General features: G+C 39.0%; 1 protein-coding gene across 1 annotated transcript in view; it reads right to left on the reverse strand.

The window, feature by feature from the left end:
• Positions 1 to 24,002, reverse strand: part of LOC306768933 (solute carrier family 24 member 2) — a gene marked incomplete at both ends in the record, with an annotated part of 51,625 nt that extends 27,623 nt beyond the window's left edge. Inside the window, one exon of the mRNA XM_079257412.1 lies at positions 23,100 to 24,002. Coding sequence (XP_079113538.1) covers positions 23,100 to 24,002 — 903 coding nt within the window. The remainder of the gene's footprint in view (positions 1 to 23,099) is intronic.
• Between the last annotated feature and the right edge of the window lie 3,314 nt (positions 24,003 to 27,316).

Below are 27,316 nucleotides of genomic sequence, written 5' to 3' on the forward strand. Positions count from 1 at the left end.
AAGAGAAAACAGGACATAGATGTGAAGCATGCCGCACACAACAACATGGACAAGATGAGAAGACGAAAGAGAAAGACATTACAGCACTAGAACAGTGACGGTGAAGAATGAGTGTGATGAAAGTAGACAAGACTTGAGGGACATGTTCCTCCCCACTGCTGTGCCTGCCTACTGTGTTGGTCACAAGCTGGGCAGGATCAGACTGTGTCTACTTGAATTTCCCTGAAATTCATTCAAAAATGTCACTTCGATTCATCACTGAGGTAAAGGATGTCAGCTCATATAAAAGTTCCTGGAGAAAAGTACAGTGTTGGTACAGAGGCAACGGGAGAAACAATACTCACTGGTCATTATTCAATGTGTCTTCTGAAATACAACCCCTTTGGTGAATATGAAGCCCTTTTGTAAACCCCTGCTCTAATGCATTATACATCTGGAGTGATGTCCACCTGTGCCTACATAAATTACATTATTCGGACATAAATGAGGCACAAGTCTGTCTCCATATAATCTCACAGCTGACGGTGTGTGTCAGAGTGAAAAGCACTATCATGACGTTGAGGATATTATTTGTGTAGAAGAAATAAGAGAACTTTGCATCAAGGCACAGTGGTTTTGACTTCCTAAATCTGTCCTAAAATTGGATGTGCTGGGACCTATGGACACAAGATCCAGAATTTTGTAGAGAAAACCCCACAGAAGTATAAACTCTGATGCATATCTCCACCAGTCAGGCCTTGATTGTAAAGTGACTAGTGGAGAAGTGTTCACTAAAAAGTAAAACTAATACAACAATAATACTAATACCAGTAAAAGAGCCTAAATCCTCTGATACAACTTACTGTGTTTGTTAAAAAAAAACAACCAAAAAACAAGGCATAAATACCATCCTAATGATCCAACATGAGGGTTGATAGTAACATTATGAAGGGCGTGTTTTTCTGGGACAGTGACTGGGGGACCACTCATGTTAGAAGCAAAGGTAAAATACAGACAATTCTGACTGAAAACCTCTCCCAAGGATGTCAAGATGGAACAAATATTAACACTTAAACATGATAATGAGCTAAAGCTGGCAAAAGTGTCAAAAATAGCCTGATTTCCAGTACAGGTGAACTATTCAAGATGCAATCTTTGGCTCAGATCATTAAAAAAGTTCTATCATCCAAATATTGTCCAACATTTCTATCTTAATAAATTAACAAAATCCTCCTGAAGCATCCATTGGTTTTGTTACTGTGGAGAATTATGTGAAGACCAATTTAAATGAATAGGACATTATGTAAGAGAAGCTGAAAAACAACACAATATGAAGTCTGAGAACTTCCTGTTTGCATCATATGGTACAAATAGATCAAACTACAGCAAATAGCGTGGCGGCTCTGCCAACATGTACCAGAAGTAAAACAAAATGGTAAAAAGAAAAAAATCCACCAGTTTGCACCTTTAAATGTCTCTACATGTCACATATTTGTTTATTCTGCACAACTGGTAAACCATTAACTTGATGTGTTAAGTTAAGCGGTTGCTGGCTGTAGCGTCATATTCACTGTACCAGTTCTCAACAAAGAAAAAGCAAATGAGTCTCATGCCAGTTTTTATGTTCTAACTTTGCAGCACAGAATGTGCCACATCATGCCAAAGAAACTCTTGTCTTTTAACAATCACTCGATTTTCTGCCATCGTTCTCAGCGGGCCTTTTTGGCACATACATTACTGTAACAGCTTATTTTTGAAACAAAAGCCTTTCACCAACTGCCTGACTGAAGTGCACTCACTTTATCTCCAAAAAATGAGTGTGAAAAAGTAGCTCAAGGCCTTCATTTCTAACAGTAAGGGGAACAAACACAAAGCTTTTGTTCAGATCTCAGAATATCAAGGCTTTGTTTCACTGCCTACATGGTTTCAGAGCGAAATGTGTAGAATGTGGAGGCACTGTTGTTTGCTGATAAGATGCCCCAATGTCGAGAGAAATTCAGAAACTGATCCAGTTTGATCTAGTGTTTAAAAATGCAAGGCAAATACACAAAATTCCTGCAGGCTTGTAAAACCAGTGATATATTTATATTGTAAATGACATTGCATTGCTTAGTGTATCAAATTCTTTGATACTGTACTGGAAAGATTGCGTCGTCAACTCTGTTTGTGAGGTGGCAGCTTGTGAGGGTGATTGCATTTGTCCCTACAGACCGGTGGATTAAAGAGTAAATTAAAAAGTTCCTGGCTTCCTTTGTTGATTAAACCATGCTAACTTTAGATGAGATTCAGTTTTACTTTGAGAAAAGTTTTTCTTTTTAAAATGGCTCCAATTTAATGGAAAAAAAAAATCCCATATCAAGTTAGTCACTGTGATTGTCAGCACCAACTGTGTGCCACTGTTTCTGTTTAACAGCTCATAATTTACCATATTTCAGCTTCGCCTCTGCGTAGTTACAGGTTAATGACAGAAATGAAAGAGGAGAAATAAACCGTGTACTTCCAAAAAAACTCAACAAAAGTCGAGCGAATTCTGAGATTTTCTACAGAGCTATTCAACTCTAACCTCCTTTCCCCTTCCCATTTCATATCTTTAGGTTAATTCCCTGCACGCTCCAGTATAATTATTCCATTTCACTCTCTAGCATACCACTCAAAGACGAGTCGGAAGGTTTAGGAAAGAGCAGGTGAATGTGCTGGGTAGAAATTATGCCGCGAGTCGCTCATTAAGCCGGTGTTAAATATTATGACTAATAATCACATAGGGAGATTAGCATGTTCTCTGGAGTTTTTGTGTTCTCTAATACCAGCAGCTCTGCCGCCTAGCCCTTACGTAATGTCACGTCAGGATCTTTCTTGGAAGCGGATCAGCTGAGGGAGATAAATGTTCCCCTGCAGCTGTGTGCGTGTAACACCGTGTTATGGAGATTTATTGATTAACAGTGTGACATCATATCTCGAATTGCCCACAGCTTAATGTGGGAGCTTTTGAGAGAAATCTGTGGACGATGTTGAAACAATGAAAGCAGAGCTGGAAGTCATCACTTTTGAATATGAGTGGAAGATTATAGGTCTTCATTTAAAAAAAAAAAAAACATAAAAGCACAAAAAAACAGTTTATTTCTGGAGGAATTTCATTTGCATTTCTTAATGCTTTGTCATCCAAGCCAACAGACACAAAATAGTTAATCTACAATCATTCATTTGTCAGTGATTAAGATGAATTATATTTATCAAGGCTCCTTTTAGTCCTGATGCCATGTATATATACCACATGGAGCAATAAGCATCCTATGAGCTACATGGTTTACAACTAATTTTGTTTGGGTATCTGAGCACTGGCTAGGAAAACAAAAACTTGGGGAATAATTTGGAATATAAACATATACCACTGCAGGTCTCCACAGAATTAAAATAAAATTAAAACTCTCAAATCTTCTGTGGAAATTAATCAATATTCTGGGATTCTCACAGGAGATGTGCTGAATCAATTTTAGTAATAAAGTTGGAAGTAATTCTTATTTATGATTTGGAAAAAATATACTTGGGGGAAAGAAAATCAGTATGTAGTACGGTAGATGATATCTTACATTACAGTAATGATCAAAGCTGTGACTGGAAGAAAGTGTCAATTCATAGACTGTATATAAAGAGATGGACGTAGCCTCCGTGACGTCGCCCATATGATTCTTACGAGCTTAATTGAAGCTCGGTGGAAGGTTTCTACCATCGCCATCTTGGTAGGATCACGCATGTCGTTTCCCCTGGAAAATACAAATATGGGCAAAGAGGAAGAGCTGAGAGGGGGGTTGTGAGCGTCATGGTGGATGATTAACATTAAGCGAACATCGAGCTGCCTAAAGCTAAGAGCTAACTGAACTAACACAGAGCTAACAGGAGCTAACACGAGCTAACCAGCTAACGGAGGTAAACAGGCTAAAGCTAAATCACGGTGTTAACCGGCTAAAAACCGCAGTTGTGCTATGTTCTTGAAGTGGGAGATCGGGTACTTTTCAATAAAAAAAACACATCCCTAAATATGCCGAATTTCGAGACTAAATTACTTTTAAATGGGGGAGTTAGAAAAATATTCACTCCCCCCACAGTTGTCATGAAGGTAAACATTTATTTCTGCTGTGAAGTTGGCCTTTTTAACATGGGAGTCTAAGGGGATTTGCTCTGTTTTGGAGCCAGCCCCTAGTGGATGAAGGGGGTAACTGCAGCTTTATGCACTTCACCATAGGTTTCACTTTTAACCCCTGTTGGTTGACGCTTGGTCAAATCTCTCCACAAGGAGAGTTTGAGTTTGCTCACAATCTTATCTAGTAATTCTTTCCATAAACATGGGGAAAAGACCACAAGATGTGATGGAATTTACTCATAAAATTTGAGGAAAATGTTTCTTTGGTTGCTTCGCAGTTAAGAATAACTACGGCGGACTCAACTTTTCTCATAAAATACATGAAGCATCTGAAGTCATCAACTGATGCCAGTTCTTCTAAGCATGCTGTGAAAAGCAATGTCATTATTAAATGCATCTTTGGCCTAGAAATCTGCTGGAGTTTGACTTCCCTATGGAGTTAACAGCCAGAAGGCTCATTCATCAGTGACAGTGACAGTTTTTGTCATCGCTTGTCGTGTGAGTACACAGTTCAGAGCATTTTAAGTTCTTGTTCATCATGATAATGACTTGTTCTTTAGTTAAATGTAATGAACATCCTAAAGGAATTATGGGGGGGGTTCTCATTTTTTCTTTTTCTTTATACAAGTAAACATGAAATTTTGTTTATGGATTTTAGCAAAAAATACACTGAGGGCTGAATCCACTTGATAATAAACTGAGAAGAAAGGAAAATAATTATCATCCTAATTTATGTCACAGTTAACAAGAAGTATGGATGCTCCTTGCTAAGCCTACAGCTTGGTACAGCAGAAGAAGGAAAGGACTGTGGAAAAGATTGTCCCAGATGGGAATGGAATCAGCAATCTCGATGGAAACAAAGCCAGTAGTATGACAGAGCTGTGGTGCATTAGAGGGATGGAGACAGTAAATAGCTACAGTACAATCTATAGCAATTATTAGGACATTTATAAATTTTCTTAACCAACACACAAATTTTTATGGTCTGTCACCACGTCATATTGCCACTGGGCATATGGATACACCCTCTGAAATATTTATGTTTGAGGTGTTACACTCATGGTAAGGTGGATGATCAGATTTTTCTATGGACTGAACCAAAAAGCTGTGGTTGTTTATTTATTTATTTTTTCTGCTACATTTGCAATATTACTGGCATTTTTATGCTAAACTCTGCAAACATGCTGCTGGCTGATACTTCACCAGACTGTTAAGCTTAAGTTTTAATTCTGACCAAGACTCCAAATAAGAATAAATCCCCAAATGTGACAAATCCTCCCTCACATTTGTAATTCTGTCAAAAGATTTAGTAATGCAATTAAACTCCTGGTTAAAAGAGCAAGATAGATATGCAAAGTTTGAAAAAAAAAAGAGCTCATTATAAAGTACTGCATCTTGGGTATCACCCCTGAAAATCCTACAATAAATCTAATACTGGCCAAAAAGTGGCATAATATTCACATGATATAACTGCCTCTATGGAAAGATCAAGGAAAGCTTTTCTTTTCTTGGCTTATCAGACAAACTTGCGAAGTGAAATCTTGCACAGCTCCAGGCATTTGCCTGCACGTGCTTACAGCAGCCAGCCTGTCCGTCAGAGCATGACAGAACACCCTTCGAGATTTGTCCATCTAGATTCATCGTGTTACAGCTAAACTGTTGAGCGGCACGACTGAGCAGCATCTACCCCCCTCTCGATAATGATGATCTTCATGGAAAGAAGAGAAAAGATGCACAACAAGTCAAGAAGCCATCCACTTGTTAATTAGTAACCCCTTCATTTTTCTAACAAGCAGAACTAATTGCAGGAGCTGCCACCACACTGATTTCCCACATGGCGATGCTTACCAGGACTAAGCCACAATTTCTTCCCATTTCTCTCTCCCCACTCATCTTGCTTTTTGGGGAGAAATAGTATTTTTTTTTAAAAATGCTGTGTCATCTTTGCAAGCAAATGCAATCATGCAAAGTTGGGTTTGATTAGGAACAAGTACTGAAAAGGATTCACTGCACTTTTCGTGTATTGGAAAAAGCTGTTTTCTTGCTCCAGAGAGCTGTCCTAAAAGTGATTTATTCTTCCGACTGAAAGTTGCCTCATGAGTATAAAAGTAATGTCTTAGATGAGAATATTCAGGGATATAATAAGAACTTCCAGCAAGTCTGATCAAATACAGTGTGTGATCGATTGCTCCTATCAGATAAAAGCTAGTTTTACTCTGCAGATGCAGCAACATAACAAAAAAGGCTGTTTTTTAAATCTGACATTTGAATAAACTACAAAAAGTTCTGTCAAGCTTTCAGGTTTTATATCTTGCCGAATGTCCTCCATGCATCAGATATAGCACTCTCTGCCTCAGATCTCTCTTGCTGCTGTTAGTTTTTTCTTGTCAAGTTCAAGTTACGATGTTTTCTTACTGACTCTGTCGAAGACTTCATTTTACACTACAGTGTGGTGTGATACAGTCTGTATCTAGCCTCAGGTAAAAGGGCAGTCCTGCCATTTTTAGTTATTAGTGATATTCAAACTAATTCTATAACTTGACCAAAATATCTTCAGGCTCTTTCTGAGAGGCAGTAGCAGCCCAGTTTAATCTGCCATCTACTGATGATGTTGCTTTGTGCCTTAAGTGCCCTGATGGATAGTGTCACTTTGGCTATCACAACCGCCAAGCATTATAAAGATTAAAATCAATGAATCATGAATGTAAAAACAAACAAAAAAAACATAGAGAGGGTTATAAGATAAAGCTGGACCACACATCCATCTGCTATGTTTTTTTATTCCCACAGCTTCCACATGCTATTTTTTTGTCATTTGATTGGTGTTCTTATTTTAAATAAACCTAGTATGTGGCCTCCCTGTTTGTCACCTTTTCTAAGCCAGTTTATACACTAAAAAAAATGCAGAGATCCATATGGAAGGACTTGGATGGACAGAGTGACCAAAATGTGACATCTAGCAGTTTGTGCTCCAGCTTCAAGGCTGCATTAACTTCACCTGGATTCTAAAATCTTTATCAATGTCATTTGAGTACTGGAAGTCTGACTAACACAATACCAGATCAATGTAATTGTTAAGAATACTTGATCTGCAATAGATCCCTCAATCCTCAGACATGGGTGCCGAGGGGCAGGCTGTGGGAAAAGCAAATTTCTTTGTCAATGTACCCAACACTGGGGGGGAATGTAAATTAGCTAAATGTACTGAAGGACAGACTTAAGCAGGAAACCTTTGTTAAGGCTGGCAGATGTACTTGCCTAGCCATTTTATTTGTGCCAAATGGTTGTTATTGTATCATCCAATTTTATACCAGCAGATCCAGCTTTTGAGCAATTTTTTAGCAATACGTTTGGTAGTATTGTATGTTTCAGACAAATCCTTTCAAAAAGACAAGTCAGCAATAGTGTTAGTCTGTCTGATTTCCTCAGCCCATTCAGTCATTCTTCATCACAATGACCTCATACACCGTTATATTTATGCTAATGTGCTTTAAAAAAAAAGAGAAAAAAAAAGGACTAAGCATTTTTAGTGTGTGATTTAAACAGGAATAAATAAAAGATTTGCTGTGGACTATTTTTAGCTGCAGATTATGACACATTTGGTGCTCTTGTGAAACTCATCAGCAAGCCAATGGTTGTAGGATAAATACACTACAGTGTAAGTTGTGGATGTAAATGAGGATTATGTCTACAAGTGCCCCAGTGCGACATACTGGTATTTTTCTTCTTGTTTCAGGACTACGGTTTTCTATTATTTCACAGAAGACCAAGATTTATTAGCCTCAAGCTAAACATTTCTTTTTTCTTAACAGAATCATTATAAATGCTTTAGGCTTCGTTTTTTTTTTTTTTTGTTTGTTTGTTTGTTTTTTTTGTTTAGTTAGTTTATTTCAGCTTCTTTTTCCACTGTTTTTGTGGGGTTTTTTTTCTATTGAGCACAATACTGAAAACAGGATCTGTCAAAATACAACAAACAATAAATCAAAGCCTGCACCCAAGCAACAAAACCAGATATTCACTGAATTTCCTTCCATATACTCAAGTCAGGCATTGCTTCATAGTGTAAGTCTTATTTTGAGTCTTTTATTTTACCTTCCCCTCTGCTTGGGGAAACTTCTGATGTGTATTTTAAGCACTTGTTTTTTTGTTTTTTTTTTATTTATTTATTTATTTTTTAAATTAATATAAGTGAGGAAAGCAATAATCTTCAGGCAACAGCTGTTACTCCATTGCATCTCATCCACGTAATCCTGACTCTGGCTCGCTTTGTTGCTTTGTCAATACCAAATCAAGTCTTACATGAGGAAGAGTGCACACAAAGATGCACATTTATCTTGTAGACGAGGTGAAGCGGGAAGTATGCAGACGAAGCTTCCTGTTAGTCAGTCAGTCCACTTGGTTAGTGGGCATTTAGTAGACAATAATATGCTGATAGAGCCCTTACAGGTCACCTTGGTGCATCGGAGTTGGGGTGGGCTTGGCTGGACGGCAGACTCATGTATCATTCGCCTGTCAATAACCGACAAGTACGAACCGAAGAGAGGCTTTCAGTGGATTCACCAAGCCCAAAAGCATCTTGTAACAGACTCATTAGAGGCTGATTGCAATCACCTCCATGTTAAGAGCTTACTCTTTAAAGTTGGTTTAAAATTCCTGGCAGTAGTCTGTGTGACGTTACGTCCGTCTGCAGCACTTTGCATGGCACATACATCATCAATCTAGATTTGACAAATTGCGGGTATTACCACAACTTGCAGAGCTGATGTAACACTCAGCTGCCGCAGCTTAGTGTGGCTGATGATGAGGGTCAAAAATCTCCCCCGAGGAAGGAGTTAAGCGTGTCAGGCCCGATGGTCTTTGGCCAACCATATGTACATTTTCTATCATGCTGGTGTTGTGCGTCCCATTCAATGAGATAGAGATCTCAATGCCCTTCACATGATGCTTTTACAGTAGAGCTATATTATCTAATTTGACTCGACTTTCAAAAATAGCCTTTGATCAATAAGGCGTTAAGTTTCTTGCGAGCCTCAATGTTTTACCTTCAGGCTCTCAACAGAAAAAAAAAAGACTCTTGTTTTACAGGAACTGTCTAACCTGTCTCTAAACTGGGCACTTTGTTACTAAATGTGGCGATATTGGCACCTTAAAAACGCCCATGAGCAAAAATAATCCTATCATTCTTTACTGAAATCACTGCAGAGCTGACATTACTCCAAAATCCAAACAATGAGTTCATGAAACAGAAATAATTTAAAATGGTGGTCAGTAAACATAACCGTAAAAGCTGGTGTCTCTGCTAGGTTGTCTGTCTAAGTCACATTAGGAATCCCTCATGGGCATGACCAAGTCTTTAAGACTGCAGCTGATCAAACAATTTACTTCCAGTTAAACTAATAAAAGCCGAAGCTGGTTTACAGTTGATTCAGGGCTGAATCAACTGTTTCATGCTAATTATTATGGTAAAACACACCACAACTATAGAACATTAATGACGGTGCATGAAGCTTAAAGAAATGTAACTACAACAATGCCGCCAGTAAGATTTAAAGATCGATGAGGACCAGAGAGGCAGAGGTGGTGCTGTCCATGGTGCTGCACCAGCTTTAAACACTACAGAGAATACAAGTCTAGGCATGTTAGTCTATTATAAGCTGTAGCTTACTTGACTTTACAGCTACACACCAAGTGTGAAACCTCCAAATACAAGACACACAAGATTGTGCTTTGCTCTGTTTTTGTGAAGACTTTCTTCCTTGCTGTTAAATGTACTGATAACTGTTGAAAGAGGTGGTGCAGAAGACATTCAGACCACCTCTCCACTATTATGCCCTCCAAAAAGCAAGATCATCCAGACAATATGTCACTGCAAGTACAGCAACTGGACCCAAAAGAAAAGGATGGATGTCAGGAAAATGAAAGGAAGTGGGGTCTTTAACTTGTTTACAATCTGAAGATGTTTCATAAGAGAGTGTATGAAGTGTATGAAAAGGGAAAGCAGCAAAAGCAAATGAGAAACTGTTGTATGTCCTGTTGAGTGTCTTGCCTTTATCACAGCAAGATAATGGACCATGGTGTGTACAAAGGGCAGGACAGAATTGCAGTGGGACAAATGGGTTGTATGTGAAGCATTGTCTTGGTGCTTAAATGCAGTAAATGTGGAATGGACAGACAGTATATTCAGCATGCTTAGTTTCTGATATGAGCATGTTTTCCATCGCCTGTGTGATTGCGGCTGCTGTTTACAGTCCAAAACATTTTCCTAAATACTTGCATCAAGTCATAAATAGTCACAGAACATAGCAACTGGGTGTAATTTATAATATCTAGTTAAATCAATACAATTTGACCAAATTTCCGGAATTCATCAGCATATCACACCGTTCCAAGAGAGGAGTATCGGCTGCCGGCTTATTGTCATGCTGAATTTCTTCTTCTTCTTGTGTTGTGTGATAGTAAGCTGAAAACAGAAGTTTTGTCCATACAGACTATCAAAACATGGTTTAAATTAAACAGTAAATCTATGTTCTTTGTTATTTTATCTGATATATATAGAGAGTGCACCATACTGCAGGAGCCATCTGTATTTAGTTTCTGAATTTGGTCTTTTTTTTTGTAAAAGCTGAAATCATGTGGGGATCTTATGATCAGTTATGATTACCATAACTGATTCACGATCAGAGGTTTGCACAGTGATTGCAGTTCTGTAAACAACTCTGAAGCTAATCTCAATCTTTTACAAGTTTTTAAAATGTTAAATCAAAGCATGGTAAGGTGATAAGTGACCCTCAAAGCATTAACATTAACCAGTCAGTGAAGGGGTGTCAGTCTTTCTGACAGAAATGAAGCTGGGATCCACATTCAGTCCAGCATTAGTCTGTTTGCCTCATGTGAACACAGTTATTAACACTGAATGAAACAAAGTGGATTTGGAGAAATGCAGGACCTAGGGCTGGGTGATATGACGATATATATAGTTTGGACGATAGAAAATGTCTATAGTTTCATATGAGGCTCTATCATTTACGCCACGATAAGGTGCTTTACTGCAGTGTTTTACATCAAGATGTGCTTTATGGCATGCACGCTGCAATATATGAACAAACATGGAGAAAGACAGTAGCAGACACATTTCAGAGCAGGATAATTCACTAAAAGATGACCAGGCAACCAAAACTGATGAGCTTGTTCATAAAAGAGGGGAAATTTCTGGCGCATGGATGCAGTTTGGATATAAAAAGACCAACATGGAACCGACAACAGACTAGCTCACTGTCCCAACAACGGACTCTGACACAACTAACTCCTTGTATCACCAAGGCAAGAATCAGGTTAAAGAATACAGATTAAGAATAGAATCAACGAGCAAAAGCCAGAAAAGCAGCGTCAAGTGGTGGCGAAAGCGCTCATAATAAACTCCAGACTTGAACGCTGCAACAGGCTTTCCCCAGTGAAACATTATACAGCCACAGTTCCCCCAGATGGAAGGAGATCACTGCTGACGTTGCCAAGCACATCTGACACAAAACTGATGACTGACACAAAATTACACAAACAGTTTTATATCGTTATGCATATCGTTATGTAAAATGAGTTATATAAAATGAGCTATATCATGAGATGCGATTTTGGTCATAACGCCCAGCCCTATCGGGACCCCTGTGAACAATATTGCCCAGACAGCTTTCAGAATCACTGCAGACAATAAAAGCAAAACAGTGAAAGAAGAAACTCTGAATAGCCCTCCTCTTTAGATGTTTACAACTTGACACTGTGTGCTTTGATTGGTCCATTTAATGTCTCTACTAACACGTCTAACAGCCCGACAACAAGGTAAAACCTACAAGACAGGGAAGCTAATTATTGGCTCAACAGTAGCGCTTTGGCCATCTGCTTCTCCTTGTACGAAGAGTCACAGCTGGAACGGATGATAAAACTCGGACTCATTGTTATGGTGAGAACAAAGTCTTCGGCTTTCTATTTCTGAATCACTGGACTCTGGCTCTGTTGTCGCTGGCGGAGCACAAGTGCTGAAACAATTCTGTTTCTCTCCATAATAGATTTAAGACTCTTTTGAAATATTTCAAATTGCTGGTTTTTGGTCTTCTTATAATAGATTTGGTTCATCATTTAAATCAATTCAGAACAGAAGGATGAGGCAAAAATGTGTTTTGAGACGGTTCTGAGAAAGTTGGAAAATTAAAAGTGAAATACGTCACTTGCGCAAGTATTGACACCCTTCACGTAATGTTTGCTTTTTAAGCACTTCTGCAGGCTGATGTTCTCCTGGAAGTGATCCTAGATGCTTGGCATAGATTTCTGCTGAACTTTCTCCCATTCCTCGGTATGTGAGCCCAACCAGGTTGGATGTGGACAGACAATCAAAGTCATCTTTGAGTCCCTCCAGAGATGATTTCATTAGGTTTAGGCCTGCCTGAGTCAATTCAGGAGTTCCGCAGAATTTTCCTGAGGCCACAGGTGCCTTTTTCCGTTCGTTTGATCATCATTTGTGTTAGATTTGCAAGCTTCTTTCTGCAGCAAATCAGAAAAAAAGGAGCCACCCCCTCCTCCTGCTTTCATTTAGCGCAAAACTAATATCTGCGCACAGTGACAGTGTACCATTTGGCTTTGAGGCTAAATCTACGATTTGGGATGTCAATAGACTCATCAAAACGCAGTTGGTCAGATGTTAGAGGGTAAGCGCTTTGTCATAAACATTTGGCGCCATTAATCCATAACAGATGAAGTCGGCACAAACAGTTCAGAATGATGTGGAAATACTGATGAAAATATGCCATTTCTGTTTTGTGCAGCGGTTTTTCTTTTCTCACTAAATAGAGATCATTTTAACAACTCTACCCGAAATAACAACTTTTAGAGAGACCATTTTGATCTTTTCTGAGATAACAGATTATTATTTCTCGCTCTGTATTAATAATGTCTTTCTTTTCTATCCTGACAAGTTTTTTTGTACCACAGAATAAAGCTGCTATTATGACGTGTAAATATGGCAATGCTTTTACGAAACTGAAATTCAAAGCCTGGTATCCTCCAGCCATACCGGAAATGATCACATACTTTAGTCTTTGTATTGTTACATATGATAAATTAGAGAAGATTTTGCTTCACATGGTCTTAAAGTAATTCAGGTACCTCTTGATAAATTCCCGGCAATCTGACATTAATTTTCAAAACATTAACAGCACGTGTTTGACATGGTGTCCTTCCAGGTCTATCTATTCATCTGTGGTGGTTTTCTTTTTTTCAGTGGTAGAATGGTGAAGGCTGCTGTGTTGTGCAGCGTTCTTAGAGCTGAACCACAGACTGCATATGAAGAGATGGACGGATCTTCTGTGACGTCACCCATAGGTTTCTGAAGAGCTGAATTGAAGCTCGGTGGGTGGTTCCTACCACCATCTTGGCAGAGTCATGGGCGTCGTCTTGCCCCAAAAATACAAATATGGGCAAAGAGGTGGAGTTGAAAGGGGAGCCGTGAGTGTCATGGCGGATGATTGATGAACTCCGAGCTTTCTGTAGCTAAGAGCTAACCGAGCTAACCCCGAGATAACGGGAGCTAACCAGCTTATGGAGGTAAGCGGACTAAAGTAAGTTGCGTTGCTAACCAGCTAAAAACCGCGGTTGTTCTACGTTCTTCTTACTTGAAGTAAGAAGAACCTGTCAATCAAAAGGACACGCTCCTAAACATGCCGAACTTCGAGATTAAATTACTTTTAAACAGGCGAGTTACAAAAAAATAATTCATTCCCCCCACAGTTGTCATGAAGGTAAACCTGACCTCTTAAACCTAAAATGGATTTTTGAACCAGGCTGTAACCATGTTTATTTCTGCATGAAGTTGGCCTTTTTAACATGGGAGTCGATGGGGATTTGCTCTGTTTTGCAGACAGCCCCTAGTGGATGAAGGGGGAACTGCAGCTTTATGCACCTCTGCATAGGCTTCACTTTTAACCGCTGGAGGTTGCCGCTTGAGCTGAACAGATGTTTTGCACCTTTCTCTGGATCTTTGCCTTGACACAGTTATGCCCCAATCGATCCATGCACAATAATTTCACAGAATATGTTGCTTTCATTAACGAGTATGTCAGTTTATGAAATAAAGAAAATTAAAATTGGCAAAACCTCTCAAAAGTCAGTCAGAATGGGGAAATTTATTCATGTATTTTGACTAAATAAAAGCCTCCAGAAGAACATTTTTGCCTTGGTAAGATTGATTAGTCAGTATACTTTTTTATTGAAATCTTTAGAAAACAATTTAACATATAGTTCAGTTTAACTTTCGCTAAAAAAAGAAACCCATCAAATACTTAGAAACTTTATTGTGCTCCTTTGTATTTTAAACTCCACTCCAGTAATCATTGTGGAGCACAGCAGTTTTTTCTTCTCTTGCCTTGAGTCCACACACACCACAGAAAGAATGAACTCTAAATTGCATGTTTTGAATTCAATTTAAACCAAGGTCACTTCTACAACTTTCTATTTAAAAAAAAAAGGACACAAACATCATTGCTCTCACCATTTTCATAAAAATATAATCTGCAACTGAATGAAAAAAGGCACAGAGAAAATACTGTAAGAAGATTTGAAATCCTAAGTCTTATCACAGTATGACAAACCTGTAAACGTTTACAGCAAAAAGTGGGATTAATGTTGAGGGTTTTGGACATATAAATATTATTTTACTGTGATTAAAATGCAATACTCCAGCAGGATTTAGTAGAAATTAGTCTTACAACTGCTTGTATTACCCATTCCAATCCAAAAAGGCTGTATAAAATAGATATGGTGTGTAATTTGGTATGAGGTCGGCAGAGCCCATCTGGACTTTGCTGAAATTAGCCTATTTTCCATCGTAATGGAAGATAATCCCTTGAATGCGTCACACATGACCAAGATAAAGCTTGTGCTCTGCAGGGTATGTTCTTATTCATTTGGACTGGATTTTAAAAATAAGAAAAATATGCAGACGTACACAGTAAATAGTTTTGAAGTGTAAATAGAGAGAAGGTGTAAAGCATCATCAACATGTACAGCAGTGGTGCCCAAATGTCCAAATCCACAGGGAGGAAGCATAAACAGCCTGCTCACTGCACAGAACCTGCTTTGTAACCGATCTTTGAAGCACATCCTGATGGAAGATCTCGCCTCCGTGACGCTATTTATAGCACGGTAATGCATCAGAGGTCACACCTTCTATCTCAGCAGAACCAACATCTGCCTCCATACACACCGGCTTATCCAACACTGACAAAAGTATACATCGAATAGTGTGCCTGGAAGCAATATCTTACTTGCACCTCAAACCACAGGAGCAGTTACAGTTAAGCAGCATCATTGCAGTCATAAAGACGATATAACGCTGACTAAATTTAGCCTCCATTATACATTGATATAATTACATTATAGTTTGTTATCATCTGCACACTTTAAAAGAAACTGCCACTATTATTACTGTTAAACTCAGATTTATAATATACCACTGTGGTCATAATATATAGGCTTGTGACTCCACTGTCCTTCATAAAACCAACATGCACAAAGTGCCAGCTAATCTGATCTGTCTGAACCAGCATTTTCAAAAGCAGCCAGGCAGTCCTTCAGCCGAACAATGACGGAGCCTGCAAGATAACAAGATAAGCTCGGGCTAGCCTGGTGAGTTAAACCTGTGGCTGTACAGTAGGTGGGGAGGTATGCTAAGAGGCCTTTCTTATGTCATGAACGCCGTGGTGTTTCTAATGAAGCATACCGAACAATAGCCGGCGAAGGAAAAAGCATTACTTATTGACTTTCGGGGCTGTTTTTGCACACAGAAAGAAAAGAATGTAGGGAAAATGATCACGTCAGTGGGACACCATCAGCATGCAGAGCCAACACTTGTGCACACACACACACAAACACACACACACACACACACACACACACACACATCTGTTGCTTTTCCAGTGAAAAATGGCTTAAACTGAGAAAAATCCATCTTGCACTGCCATGATCATTCAAGCTTGTGGGGCTACAGAAGGAGCCTGTACTTTCTACTGTGACCTCAAGTTGTCTTTGAAGTCCGCACATCAAAGTTTCCCCCAAAGTGTGAGATGAATTCAAATGGGATAGAAATGCACACATAACGAGTGACCAGACCGTCAACGTCACCATCTATGCCACCAAATTAAGTAACTAAACTTTAAGAGAAAGTGCAACAATCAAGTTAACTTGTTTATTTATATTTTGGGAGTAAGGTGACAGCCAAATCACTCTTTTAATAGCCAGCCTCACCAGCAAAGTACTGTTTCATTCTCTCAACCCCCCATCCTCCTGATATTGTTCTTCATCCATCCTCCTTCATCCTTTCACCCTTACATCTTTCTCCCCAATCCATTCATCCCTTTCCTCTCCCTTACCTGTACATTTATACTATTCTCTCACCTTATTCATCCCACCATTTCATCTCAAATCTTTCTCATACCTTCTCACATTATTACTTTTTTTAGTTTGTCTTTTTCAGATACCATCTGAAATCCACTTGGGTTACTGACATTCTGACAAATAACCCCCATCACCAGTCTCCTCTCGGCTTTCAATTAGGTCACACAGTAGCTGAGCCATTAAAAAAAAAAAAGCTCAAAATCAATCTTTATCCATACTTTATCTAATATCTCACTAGTGAAATAAGAGAAAATACAGCTAAGTGGTGCCATCTTTGACCTTTCTATATCTGTAGCTAACAGGACAATGATGCGTGACACTGTGGTCATCACTTAAAAAATGCTGGGAGGCAGCAATTTGTGGCAGATGTGTCAAAATAGCAGCAGGCCACAAACAATGCTCTACGAGCAAACACGACAAAGATATACCCTCCAAAAACTCAATGCGCATAATATTCACAGCTTCGTAAAAACGTATTTGTTGAGTGGTACTTCATCAGATTACAATGCATCGTTTTCCAGAGAGCGCATACTGGTAGTCTCGTGAAGAACTATCCTCTGAGGTCATAATGAAATCACTACTTGGCAATGATGATTCATCCAAACTTACATTTACTGTCGTCTCTGGCAGCCAAATTGATTTAAAATGATGAAGGAAACAGTCATTTGTTGGTGTCTGAAGACATGTTTTTTATTTGTAAGAGAAAACACAGCCAGTTTTAAGGGTCATGTGTCAGACGTTAGGAGGACAGGGATGCAACTTAACTTGCTGGCGAAAAGCCGTTTTTGTGAGATTAACCAGCAGCTAAGACCTCATTAGGTAATCAGTCACACTGGGTACCAATCAGGCCAGATCAAAAAAGTAAATACTTCCAACATCTGTTTGGGCCGAGGACAAGTAACACAGAAACATGATTATGTGATTTCAACATGTGGCTTTATGTGCTTTTAAATCAACTATTTTATAAGGAAGGCCCTTTCAGTCTAACACTATATCACTTGCAAAAATTATTTCAAATTACTTTCCTAATTTCAAAAATGCAAAAGTTAGTCTTCCTTTATCAGTATTTCTATAATTACTAATGGAATATTAATATTCTTTTTACTTTTTTAGACAAGACATAAATAAATGTAATGGCTTCATCAATCTAATAATTTGGTAATATTTTGTTCTTGAAACTTTGGTCTGTTATGTTTATTTTCCTGATACCTTCGATGACAGTAAACCAAAAAAGTCCTATTTAGGTTATAGCTCTTTATACATCATCTGCTGGTTTGGCAAAATGCAGCTGATTCAGGTATGCACACAATTATTTAATTCTAAAATTAATCATGGCATTAAACACAATGATAAACTAATCGTAAAGACTCTTCAATATGGTCACTTTCTATAAAGAATAGTGTCTGGACCACAACAGCCGATTTGCGCGAAAGGTGTTGCCATATTGTGTTGCTTTGTTTTGGTTCCCTGTAAGTTGCAGATGAGGATGTTTAAGTGGGACGTAACAGCGGAAGAAGACTTATTCCCTCCAAACCAACAGATTAATTCATCCTTGTCTGACTTTTTTGAACCAGAAGAAAAAGATCATGGTGTAATTTCGGACAACGGCTCACGCTATGTAAAGCGTGACATAAAAATTTGCAGAGAATGCAAGAAATACATCAATTATGTTTCACCACCGGTAGGATAACCACCAGCTTTTTTATGCTAAATGTAAAAGAATAGTAGTTTGGTTTCATGACCCTAATATTTAAATTAAACTTTATCATGTCACTTCCTATTTCGTTACCATGAACGAATCGGGTTAGTCTTACAGCACAACGTGACATGTGAACGCTACATGATACAGCCGAAAGAAAAAACTAAATACCCTTTTTGTGACAGATTGTTTCACAGTTCAAACATGGTCTACCAGGCATGAGGTCTATGACTTTACCATTATCATTGTCCGTAATTCCAGATAGTATTGTTCTTTATTTTCACAGTTTCAGTTCTAATTACGTGTTAAACAGCAGCTGTTAAGGCAAGAACAGCTGGAAGTCAAAGCTAAATGCTTTTCCTGCATCACTAACTTCTCTACGCAGGTTGAAAAGAAATCTTCAAAACTATTTTTATAATGTGGTTTTAAAAAAAAAAAAAGCCTCCTAAGTCCAGCTAGAGGTCTTGTAGCCTTCTCCATCTGTTTTCCCAAATAGAAATCCAGAGTTAATATGTTGGATTTATTTACTTCCACAGCAGAGGGGATTCAGTTGGAATGAAAACTTCTTGGTTAAATTTATTATGTTATTTTGGCATCAAAAAATACAAATAAATAAATCTTTAAAGACGTAAAAGGCGCGTCAATGTGGTTTTGCACATTTATTGGGCAATTAACACAGCATAATTGAGATAATTGTGAAATTGTGATTATTTCATAGCTGGAAACCGATTATTGGGAAATCCCTAAATGTTCATACAGTGTTGTTATGGTAGAAAAATGTTAATTTACTTGTGAGAAGTTAAAGACATGGGTGTGCAAGGTCCAAACAGACGGCATTCAACTGTGATCAACATACAGTATTACTGATCCACCAAGAAAACTGTCCTTCCACTGTGAAATGCAAAAGGCATCGAAGACGAATATTTAAGCTTTGTTAAGTCAGTCACAAAAAGGAAACATCATAGTTTTTATTCGCTCAACAAAAATATGATCTAATTCAACTGAGAAAACCATCTCCAGCATCGATGCCATATGTGCGATGATGCAACACCTCTAAGAAGTCTGCAATTCCTTCTAGAGTTACAGTTTTCTCTGTACAGGCTCTTTTTCATTGACAACATAAAATGGCAGCAGATGAGAGCAGTTAAAAATACACAAACAGAAGCTTTCGCTGCAGCTCAAACACTCTTTATAACACTTTTCTCTTAGTCATTTAGATATAATGCTGTGGAAGACTGATTAGTTGTCAATATCTGTACAGCTGATCAAAGCCAAATTAGCAAACTGCTACTTCTCTGTGTCTGTTCATTAATATGAATGCTCCAACTCTGACCTTTGCCGCATTGAAAGCGATACTTGTATGTTACGATGTCCAACTGAGTAAGATTGCTGTGGCAGAATGCTACAGAAAAACCACAAAGGCTGTCATTCCTACAGGATGCTGACATGTTCAGTTGCCACACAAGCCACGGAAAGTGGTAGATGTCTGGAAGTGGTTTTAGTGATACACCCACAGAGCAGCATTTACTCCCACTATAGAACATTTTAACTTCTTTCAGCTTACCGTTTTGGTTTATTCTCATAGTCAGTAGCAGTGCTTAAAGCTTCACTGGGTCTTTTTCTTTATATTTTTTTATTTTAATATTTTCTTTATATTACGGCAAAGAAACTGGAGAAATAAGTAGGCAAAATAAAGTTAAATAATAACATTTCTGAACGTCTTTTGTGGATCTTCACATGAACCAGTAAACATCACACTTTATTCAACTCAGCATGGTGTGATGGTATTTTTAGCAGTGCGAGCAGAGTTCATTTTCTACCTCCAATGGATTCAGTCATTGACTGCTAGCTATAGATTAGATTGCACTAAACTGCATTTCTGCAACCATGATTAGCTTAATGGAAAGAGTGTGAAACAATCCATGTGTGGTCACTCCCTAAACACTGTGATGTCTTAAACATACTTCAAGAAAAGCCATTCCTATAATTATTTAATAAGTGGAAGTTGCTTTAATTGCATAGTGTTATATATACTATACGGATGTGCAGTTGCACAGCAGGATTGAGAGATTTTTGTTGATTACTTTTGATAATGCTCCTGAACTGCTGACAAAACAACAGTTTGAACAGACCTTGCAGATGCTGCAGGCAATTGCTATCTGACAGTTCTATTAGGGATCTATTGATAATTTTACGCTCCAGCCCTGAGGTAAAGAAAATAAGGAGGAAAAAAAATCATCACACCTCTCATACATCCAGATATCGAAAAGCAAGCTCTGTGCTCACCATTTAACTCGCTGCCTGGAAGCCAGGCCATTATTTTCCTCGAATATAAGACAGCCAAAGCCATGTATTTCTGTGTTTTAAGGAGCGGTGTAAACACATTTTAAAATCATATTAAAACTAAGAAATAAATAAATAAATATATATCTATATCTATCTATCTATCTATCTATCTATATATATATATATCTATATATATATATATATATATATATAGATATATATATATAGATATATATATATATATATATAGATATATATATATAGAGAGAGAGAGATATATATATATGTATAAATAAAACAGCACAGGCAGTTATGTGATTAAAGGCTGCAGTCAGAGAGGGTACAACACCAATTATTTCCAAATGCAAAACATCCCACTGCTTTCCATATTTACATCTAAATCATTGTTGTTGTTTTTTCTGTATTTAAGGCATACACACATGGAGCAATTACCAACCTGCAATGCCACAGCATCCTTCCTTCCCTGCTGCCCACTGACTGTTTTTCTGCATATGGCAGCAATATGATTTGAGTGGAAACAGCCAAACATCATAATGCATTTAAAAAAAAAAAAACTGAGGAAAGCCCTTTTTAATCAAGGTTATGTCAAGCGCATCATAGAAAATGACACCCTGTTGTCCTGACAATGTACACATGAGCTGAGCTGATGAGGATTTTTTTACATGCATTCACAGCAATGACAATGGCTTATTCTGAAGCTAGTCCCAGTTCAAATAGGAAGATTTGAAAAGTAATTTACAAAAAAGCAAAAAGAAGTGTAAGACATTTTTATGAGTAATTTTGCTTAACTTTGTCTTGCCCTCCTGTCTTACTCTTCACCATTACTGTGTGAACTTGCACACACGCATACACGGCTGCTCATATCAATTAATTCTCAAAGTAACACTTGTGTCTTGAAATACACATGTCCCCAAAGTGTCAGAGCTTGATTAAAATGGCTGTTTAGATGATTATATTCTAATAATATTTGCACCTTTATATTTCCATTAACCCTGGAGACCCAGACTACTAAATAAAGGAGGTTAACTGACAATCCATAAAAAAAAAAATAAAAAAAACGCTTTAAACTCTTGTTAATCTCTAACTCATATCTGACATTTTCTTAAGCAGAGGACACTGGAGGTGAAGCCATGGTTTTGTTATCCACAGTGCAAAAGAGAGGCTAAATCTGCTGTAAGCGACCAGAAGATGAGACATAATGGCGGGGTTTAATCGACTAATCTGTCTTGCACTATTTTCCCCCCCTCTATTGAAAGTTGTTTTTCAGCAGAGACAGCCACACAGACACACTTCCCTTGGCCAAAATACCCAGAATCCTTTGCAGTTCAAGGTCATCAGAGTTTCTCTGGCACCCAGCCTGTGCCCCCTTTTTTTCCTCCTTGTGTACTTCCACATATACCCAAATTTAAATAATATTGCACAATATCATAAAAAAGGTATAGATGAAGAAAAATGTCTACTGACATTCAGGAGGACTTCGGTTGACATGCAGCGCAGCATATGGTGCTATTGGCTTCTTTTTAGAGGTTTTCCAAAAATTGTGTAACCTGCTGCTTAAATATCCTTGATGTACTTAAAAAAGAATAAATCCTGATTTAATGACAGCTTTAAAATACAACTTTCTCAAAATTTCATTTCCTTCTCATGTCACAAAGAAATCTAAATCCGTCCGGATAATCTCTACACCGGTATCAAATTGCACTGCAGTGTCTTTTGCCCTCTAGTGTCATTGAGGGGGGGGCAGTGTCAGGTGAAGTAACAGTGAGTGATTCATACCATTTCTGCCAACAGAGAATTTTTCTCTTTGTGCTTTGGAAAAAGGAGAACGATATCGCACAGAGTGACTGTACACGAAGCCCTTCCACTTAGCAAGCATGGAGACAAGAACGGGACACACCTGAGGCTGGTTATTGTACGTGGCTGACCTCATCAAAACGTATGATAAAAGTATTTATGTGGAAAATCTTTCACTGGGGAAAGAAAACAAAATGCCTCCTGAGATTTTCCAAGGGATTTGTTAGTCAGACCAGGACACAATTTGTGGAGCTTAACCCAGAATTACACATTTGAGTCTGCTTTATTAATCCCACAGTGGAATACTGAACACCAGCTCTGCACAGCAGCGAAGAGTAAATCATATTAATGCAAAATGGTCAGTTTAGCTGTTGACAGCACTCAATACTTAAACGCCCACTGAGTTTGTGTTCTTTTAAAACTAATGAGGGTGTGAGATGTAAGTCAGTACAGCGTATGTTTGGCAGCTGCTGTTACACACTGAATGATCCAAGCGTGCCAGAGATCTGAGTGCCACTGGTTTTATTTGTAGACAGTTGATAGTTTGAAGAGGAGAAAGGAAGGAAAAGAAAAGATGCATGTTATCATGTGGAAGACTCTCCTGGGAAACTGTTTTGGTTTTTGGTTCAACTAAAACCAGCAGTATGAAATGCTTGAATGGAATGAGGTACCAAAATGCTAAAACTTCTCATTTTTGTACACCATTTGTAATTTCTTTTCAAAAACAAAAAATATTCAACTCACCTTGGGCTGCACCTCTACTTCCACAACTTGGTTCTTGTGCATGCAGTCTTTAACGAGGCCCTCAACTTTGCTGTTACACTTCATGAAGATCACATAGGCGGCGTAGGCAGAGAGGAGCGTGATACTTTCCCACATGGAGATGATGTTATCCAGAAAGAAGATGATGAGCATGATCAGATCCAGGATATAGAAGGACACGTCACGGAAGAGCGGCCACCATGTCAGGTTGAGGATCTCCTTGGAGAAAATGGCACACATTCCGATGACAAAGAGGATGTTGAAGACGGCCGAGCCCACGATGGTCCCGATGCCTACATTGCTGTGTGAGATGAAGACGCCGATGATGGAGGTGAAGAGCTCAGGGGCTGAGCCGCCTGCTGCCATGAAGGTGGCACCCGCCACGTCGTCTGAAATGGAGAGCTTCTCTGTGATTACTGTCAGAGCTGGGACGAAGAACTCGTCACATACGATGGCTAAGGCAATGAACATGTATATCATGCCAAACATATGGAGGACCACTGCTCCTTGGCGCCTCTGCTCCAGGCTAAAAATGTCTGGTGGGTAATCCCCCTGGCTATGGTTGCCATCTGCTGTAGATCTCATGGCTATAGGCATGTCAGCGGACACATTTGGGTCCCTCTGGTTTTGGGTGAAAAGTAGGGTCCTGTGTGGGGCCGACTGATGGAGACTGTCCCGGGGGAGTGCTGGTTCACTGAGACCCCCTGAGCTCCAGGTAAAGGCACTGATGGAGACAGCACTTAAGGCCACCAGGCTGAAGACAAACCCTAAGAGTCGCACAGGTCTTAGCTTTTTCCGCAGACACTGGCGGCCCACATGATTGCGGACTGGACCCAGTGCAGGTCTTTGCTCTGGAGAGTCCATACAGGGTTGATCTGAACCCATGTCTGTGCAGTTCTTGATGTCCTCACTCTCAAAGGGTAGTCAGGAAGAGTGGAGAGAAGGGAGCAGGTTTTACCGGAGACAATGCATGGTGTTGCCCTTGACTTCAAATGAGATGAAGGTGCTTTCCAGGGTCTGGTTTACCAAATGATGTCTTCATATTAGCTTCTGCTAGACAACAGGGAAAAGAAAAATGAATAATTAACCACTGCACCATGAAGCCTGCAATAAGCAACAAAACAATAAAAACTGAGAAAAGAGTGTTCATGAGACCGGTTTGATTTGGGAGTCCAACGATGCAGAGAATTTGAAAGGATACAAAGACCTAAACTATTAGTTCAACCTTGATACAAACAACATGGAGGATAGTAGATTCCGCTTCAAACAATCTCCTCCTGTCAAGATATTCAATAATCACACACAGTGACAATATTTAGTTACAGATTTACCTGTAATAGCAATTTAACAGATCTGTCTGAACCATTGTGTGTACATGGTTTTATAAAAATCTGTTTAACACAGCTACGTTCAGATCTGGGATAGAAAAATGTATTTATTTCCAGACTTTTCTTTGAATTATAATATAACGGACCTTTGTGGTGGTTCTCCAGACCAAACTGAACTCTGACCACTTAGCAGCAGTCTGCATTTGCAAGTTAATCAAGTGAAGATGCAGACAAAAAAACTTATCACTCTGCAAGATGATTATGACTGATGGAACCAACAGGCTCCTTCCAAACATGAGAAGCACTGTTTTACCTTGGGAAATAACACGAAACGAGAAGGCCAGTGGTTTACGGACATCTCTTGGCTGCAGTCAGTTGGGGGGGGGATGAAACGGGGGTGACACTGCTGATCAGGTGAAACCAGTCAGCTCCAAATAAATAAATAAATAAATAAAAAGCACACGTCCTGTCCTGTTTGACTTCTCAGTGATGCTGCCTGAAAAACTGAACGACTCGCCTGATAAGCCAGCTTTACTGACAACTCTTCCCCCCACAGTCTGCCCTTCAATAATGCATTCGCCCTTTCAGCTGTATCATCGCACAACTACAGAGCTAACCACCATCCCCGAACAAAAACAGCCCAACACACAGTTTCCCCTCGCGCGGCGCGTGACGCGCGGGGAGGCTGCAGACCGTGTCATGCCTTACCTTAGACAGAGGCGAGAAAACAGCCGCGCGCCACGGCAGCACGTTGAGATTAGGAAATCCTCTCCGGTGCCCTCTCTTGCTCTCATTGAGCAAAATGTGACCGTTCACTGACGACAGAGGAGGAGCTTTTGAAAGAGGGGTGGTGGTGGTGGTGATGGGGAGGGGGAGCTGCTCTTCCAAATGCGTTCACCTCTCCCTCACAGTACCAGCAGCAGCAGCATCCCTCTGGTCCCGGATGAGAGAGAGAGAGAGAGAGAGTAATGCAGAAATGTCGGTCCAGTCAAAAAAATATCTTGATAATGGAACAAAACATTGTTCTGGGTTGGGCTGACCACGTGAACTGGGTAGCCGAGTTTATTATTGAAGCCAGGTAAGCAGCACGAGGCGCATCCCTCCTCTCTTGGTTTAACCGAAGGGGGCTTGGGTTATGTTTCAGTTTGAGGGAGGAGTTGCCGTGGTTACACAGCAAAGGCAGCATTTCCACGGATTCTTCCCCCCCCCCCCCATTCCTCTGATGACGGAACAGGTGGACGTGCTCCAGCTCTGTACTACTCTGCGCGTCTTGGGTCATTTCAAGGTTACATACAAGTTCTGGGTCCTTTTCTTCAGTATATTTTTAGATCCGCTTGAAGCAAAAGCTGATGGATCTTAGACTTCTCCACATTACCTTCATTTTTAAAATATGGGAGATATATTTGCTTTAGTGGCAAGTATTTGAGAGGGCAACAGAGGCCTCTTTCATATTTGTGATGAAAAACTTAGCATAAGGGATTTGGAAAAGAGAAAGGAACTCCCTTGCTGTGTAGTGTGTGTAAGAGGTTAATTAACACATCTATTTACCTATAAACGCATGCAAAACATGTAAATAAAGTTTGACATAAACAAATGTCACACGTTATTACATAATCTGCACATCGATGCACACACACACACACACACATATATGTACATATTGTACATAGATCTTACACATTTTATAATTTGATAAATATATTTGATTTAATACATTAAAAAAAGGATAAAGAAGAAGCAGCATGAAAAATGTTTTTCTGATCAGTGGAGTATGTCATATGTAGGCTGCTTCTTAGAGCTTTTTAGCATCATTGTACTCCCCTCAACTAGGTAGTATTGTTTTTAATACAAGTATGCACACACTGTGTGAGCACAGGAACAGTTCCTCATTGAGTCCATAAATAGATTGTCTTGGAAGCTGGATCATCTGGGCTAAGGAGGACCATCTGGCCTTTTGACCACACAGTTCAAAGGAAGCATTTGTGACATGGCATGATTTGCCTGCACATCTGTAAAAGTATTGTCATTTACTTACAGGAGGAAGATTTTCAAGCAAAGTTTTCCTTTACAGTGATAAATCACACATTGCACATGTTACAACATTATTATTGTTGATTGAAAAGTTCAGATGCTATACCGGCCTCCCTGCAGGTCAGATCTGTAAATGTCTAAATTGTGCCTTTAATAGAATAAACATAAACAAACAAGTACAGAAAAAATATCAAACATTTCTCTTTTAAAAACCTTATGAAAATTTTGTAAAAAGAGGTGATGTACTTGATCATAGATTAGTTTTATTCTCAATTACCAAAGTTCCTGTGGCAATTGCCAAAAAAAATGTTTAATTATTTTAATTTGTTTTATATGAGCCCTGCGATGGACTGGCGAGCTGTCCAGGGTGTACCCTGCCTGTCGCCCAAAGCCGGCTGGGATAGGCTCCAGCTTCCCCGCGACCCTGAATTGGAATAAGCGGTTCGGAAAATGAATGAATGAATGAATGTTTTATATGAGCATGTCATGTATTGTACCTGTAGAAAAAAAACATATTATTTATTTTTGTTGCAACTGGGCAACAGCAGATTACTGAAGAATAAAATACATTTTAAGGACAATCTTTGAACTTTAAATGAGAAAATATGTACACATGAAATTGGGCTGGTATTTTCATAAATGTTAAATTATTTATAGTATTATGAAGCACAAACAAAGAATACACATTAAAAGGTCACATATCCATATGTCCCTGTTTGTCTCCATGTTAATGTGTCAATCGTTCATTTGACATATCCCCTGTAGTCCCTCAGGTCACCACAGATTCCCTTCAAGTCACATAAAACCTCAACTACTCAGCATTAGGCAGGCTAAATCCTG

Source organism: Telmatherina bonti (genome assembly GCF_933228915.1).
Source record: "Telmatherina bonti genome assembly, chromosome: 18".
NCBI lineage: Eukaryota > Metazoa > Chordata > Actinopteri > Atheriniformes > Telmatherinidae > Telmatherina > Telmatherina bonti.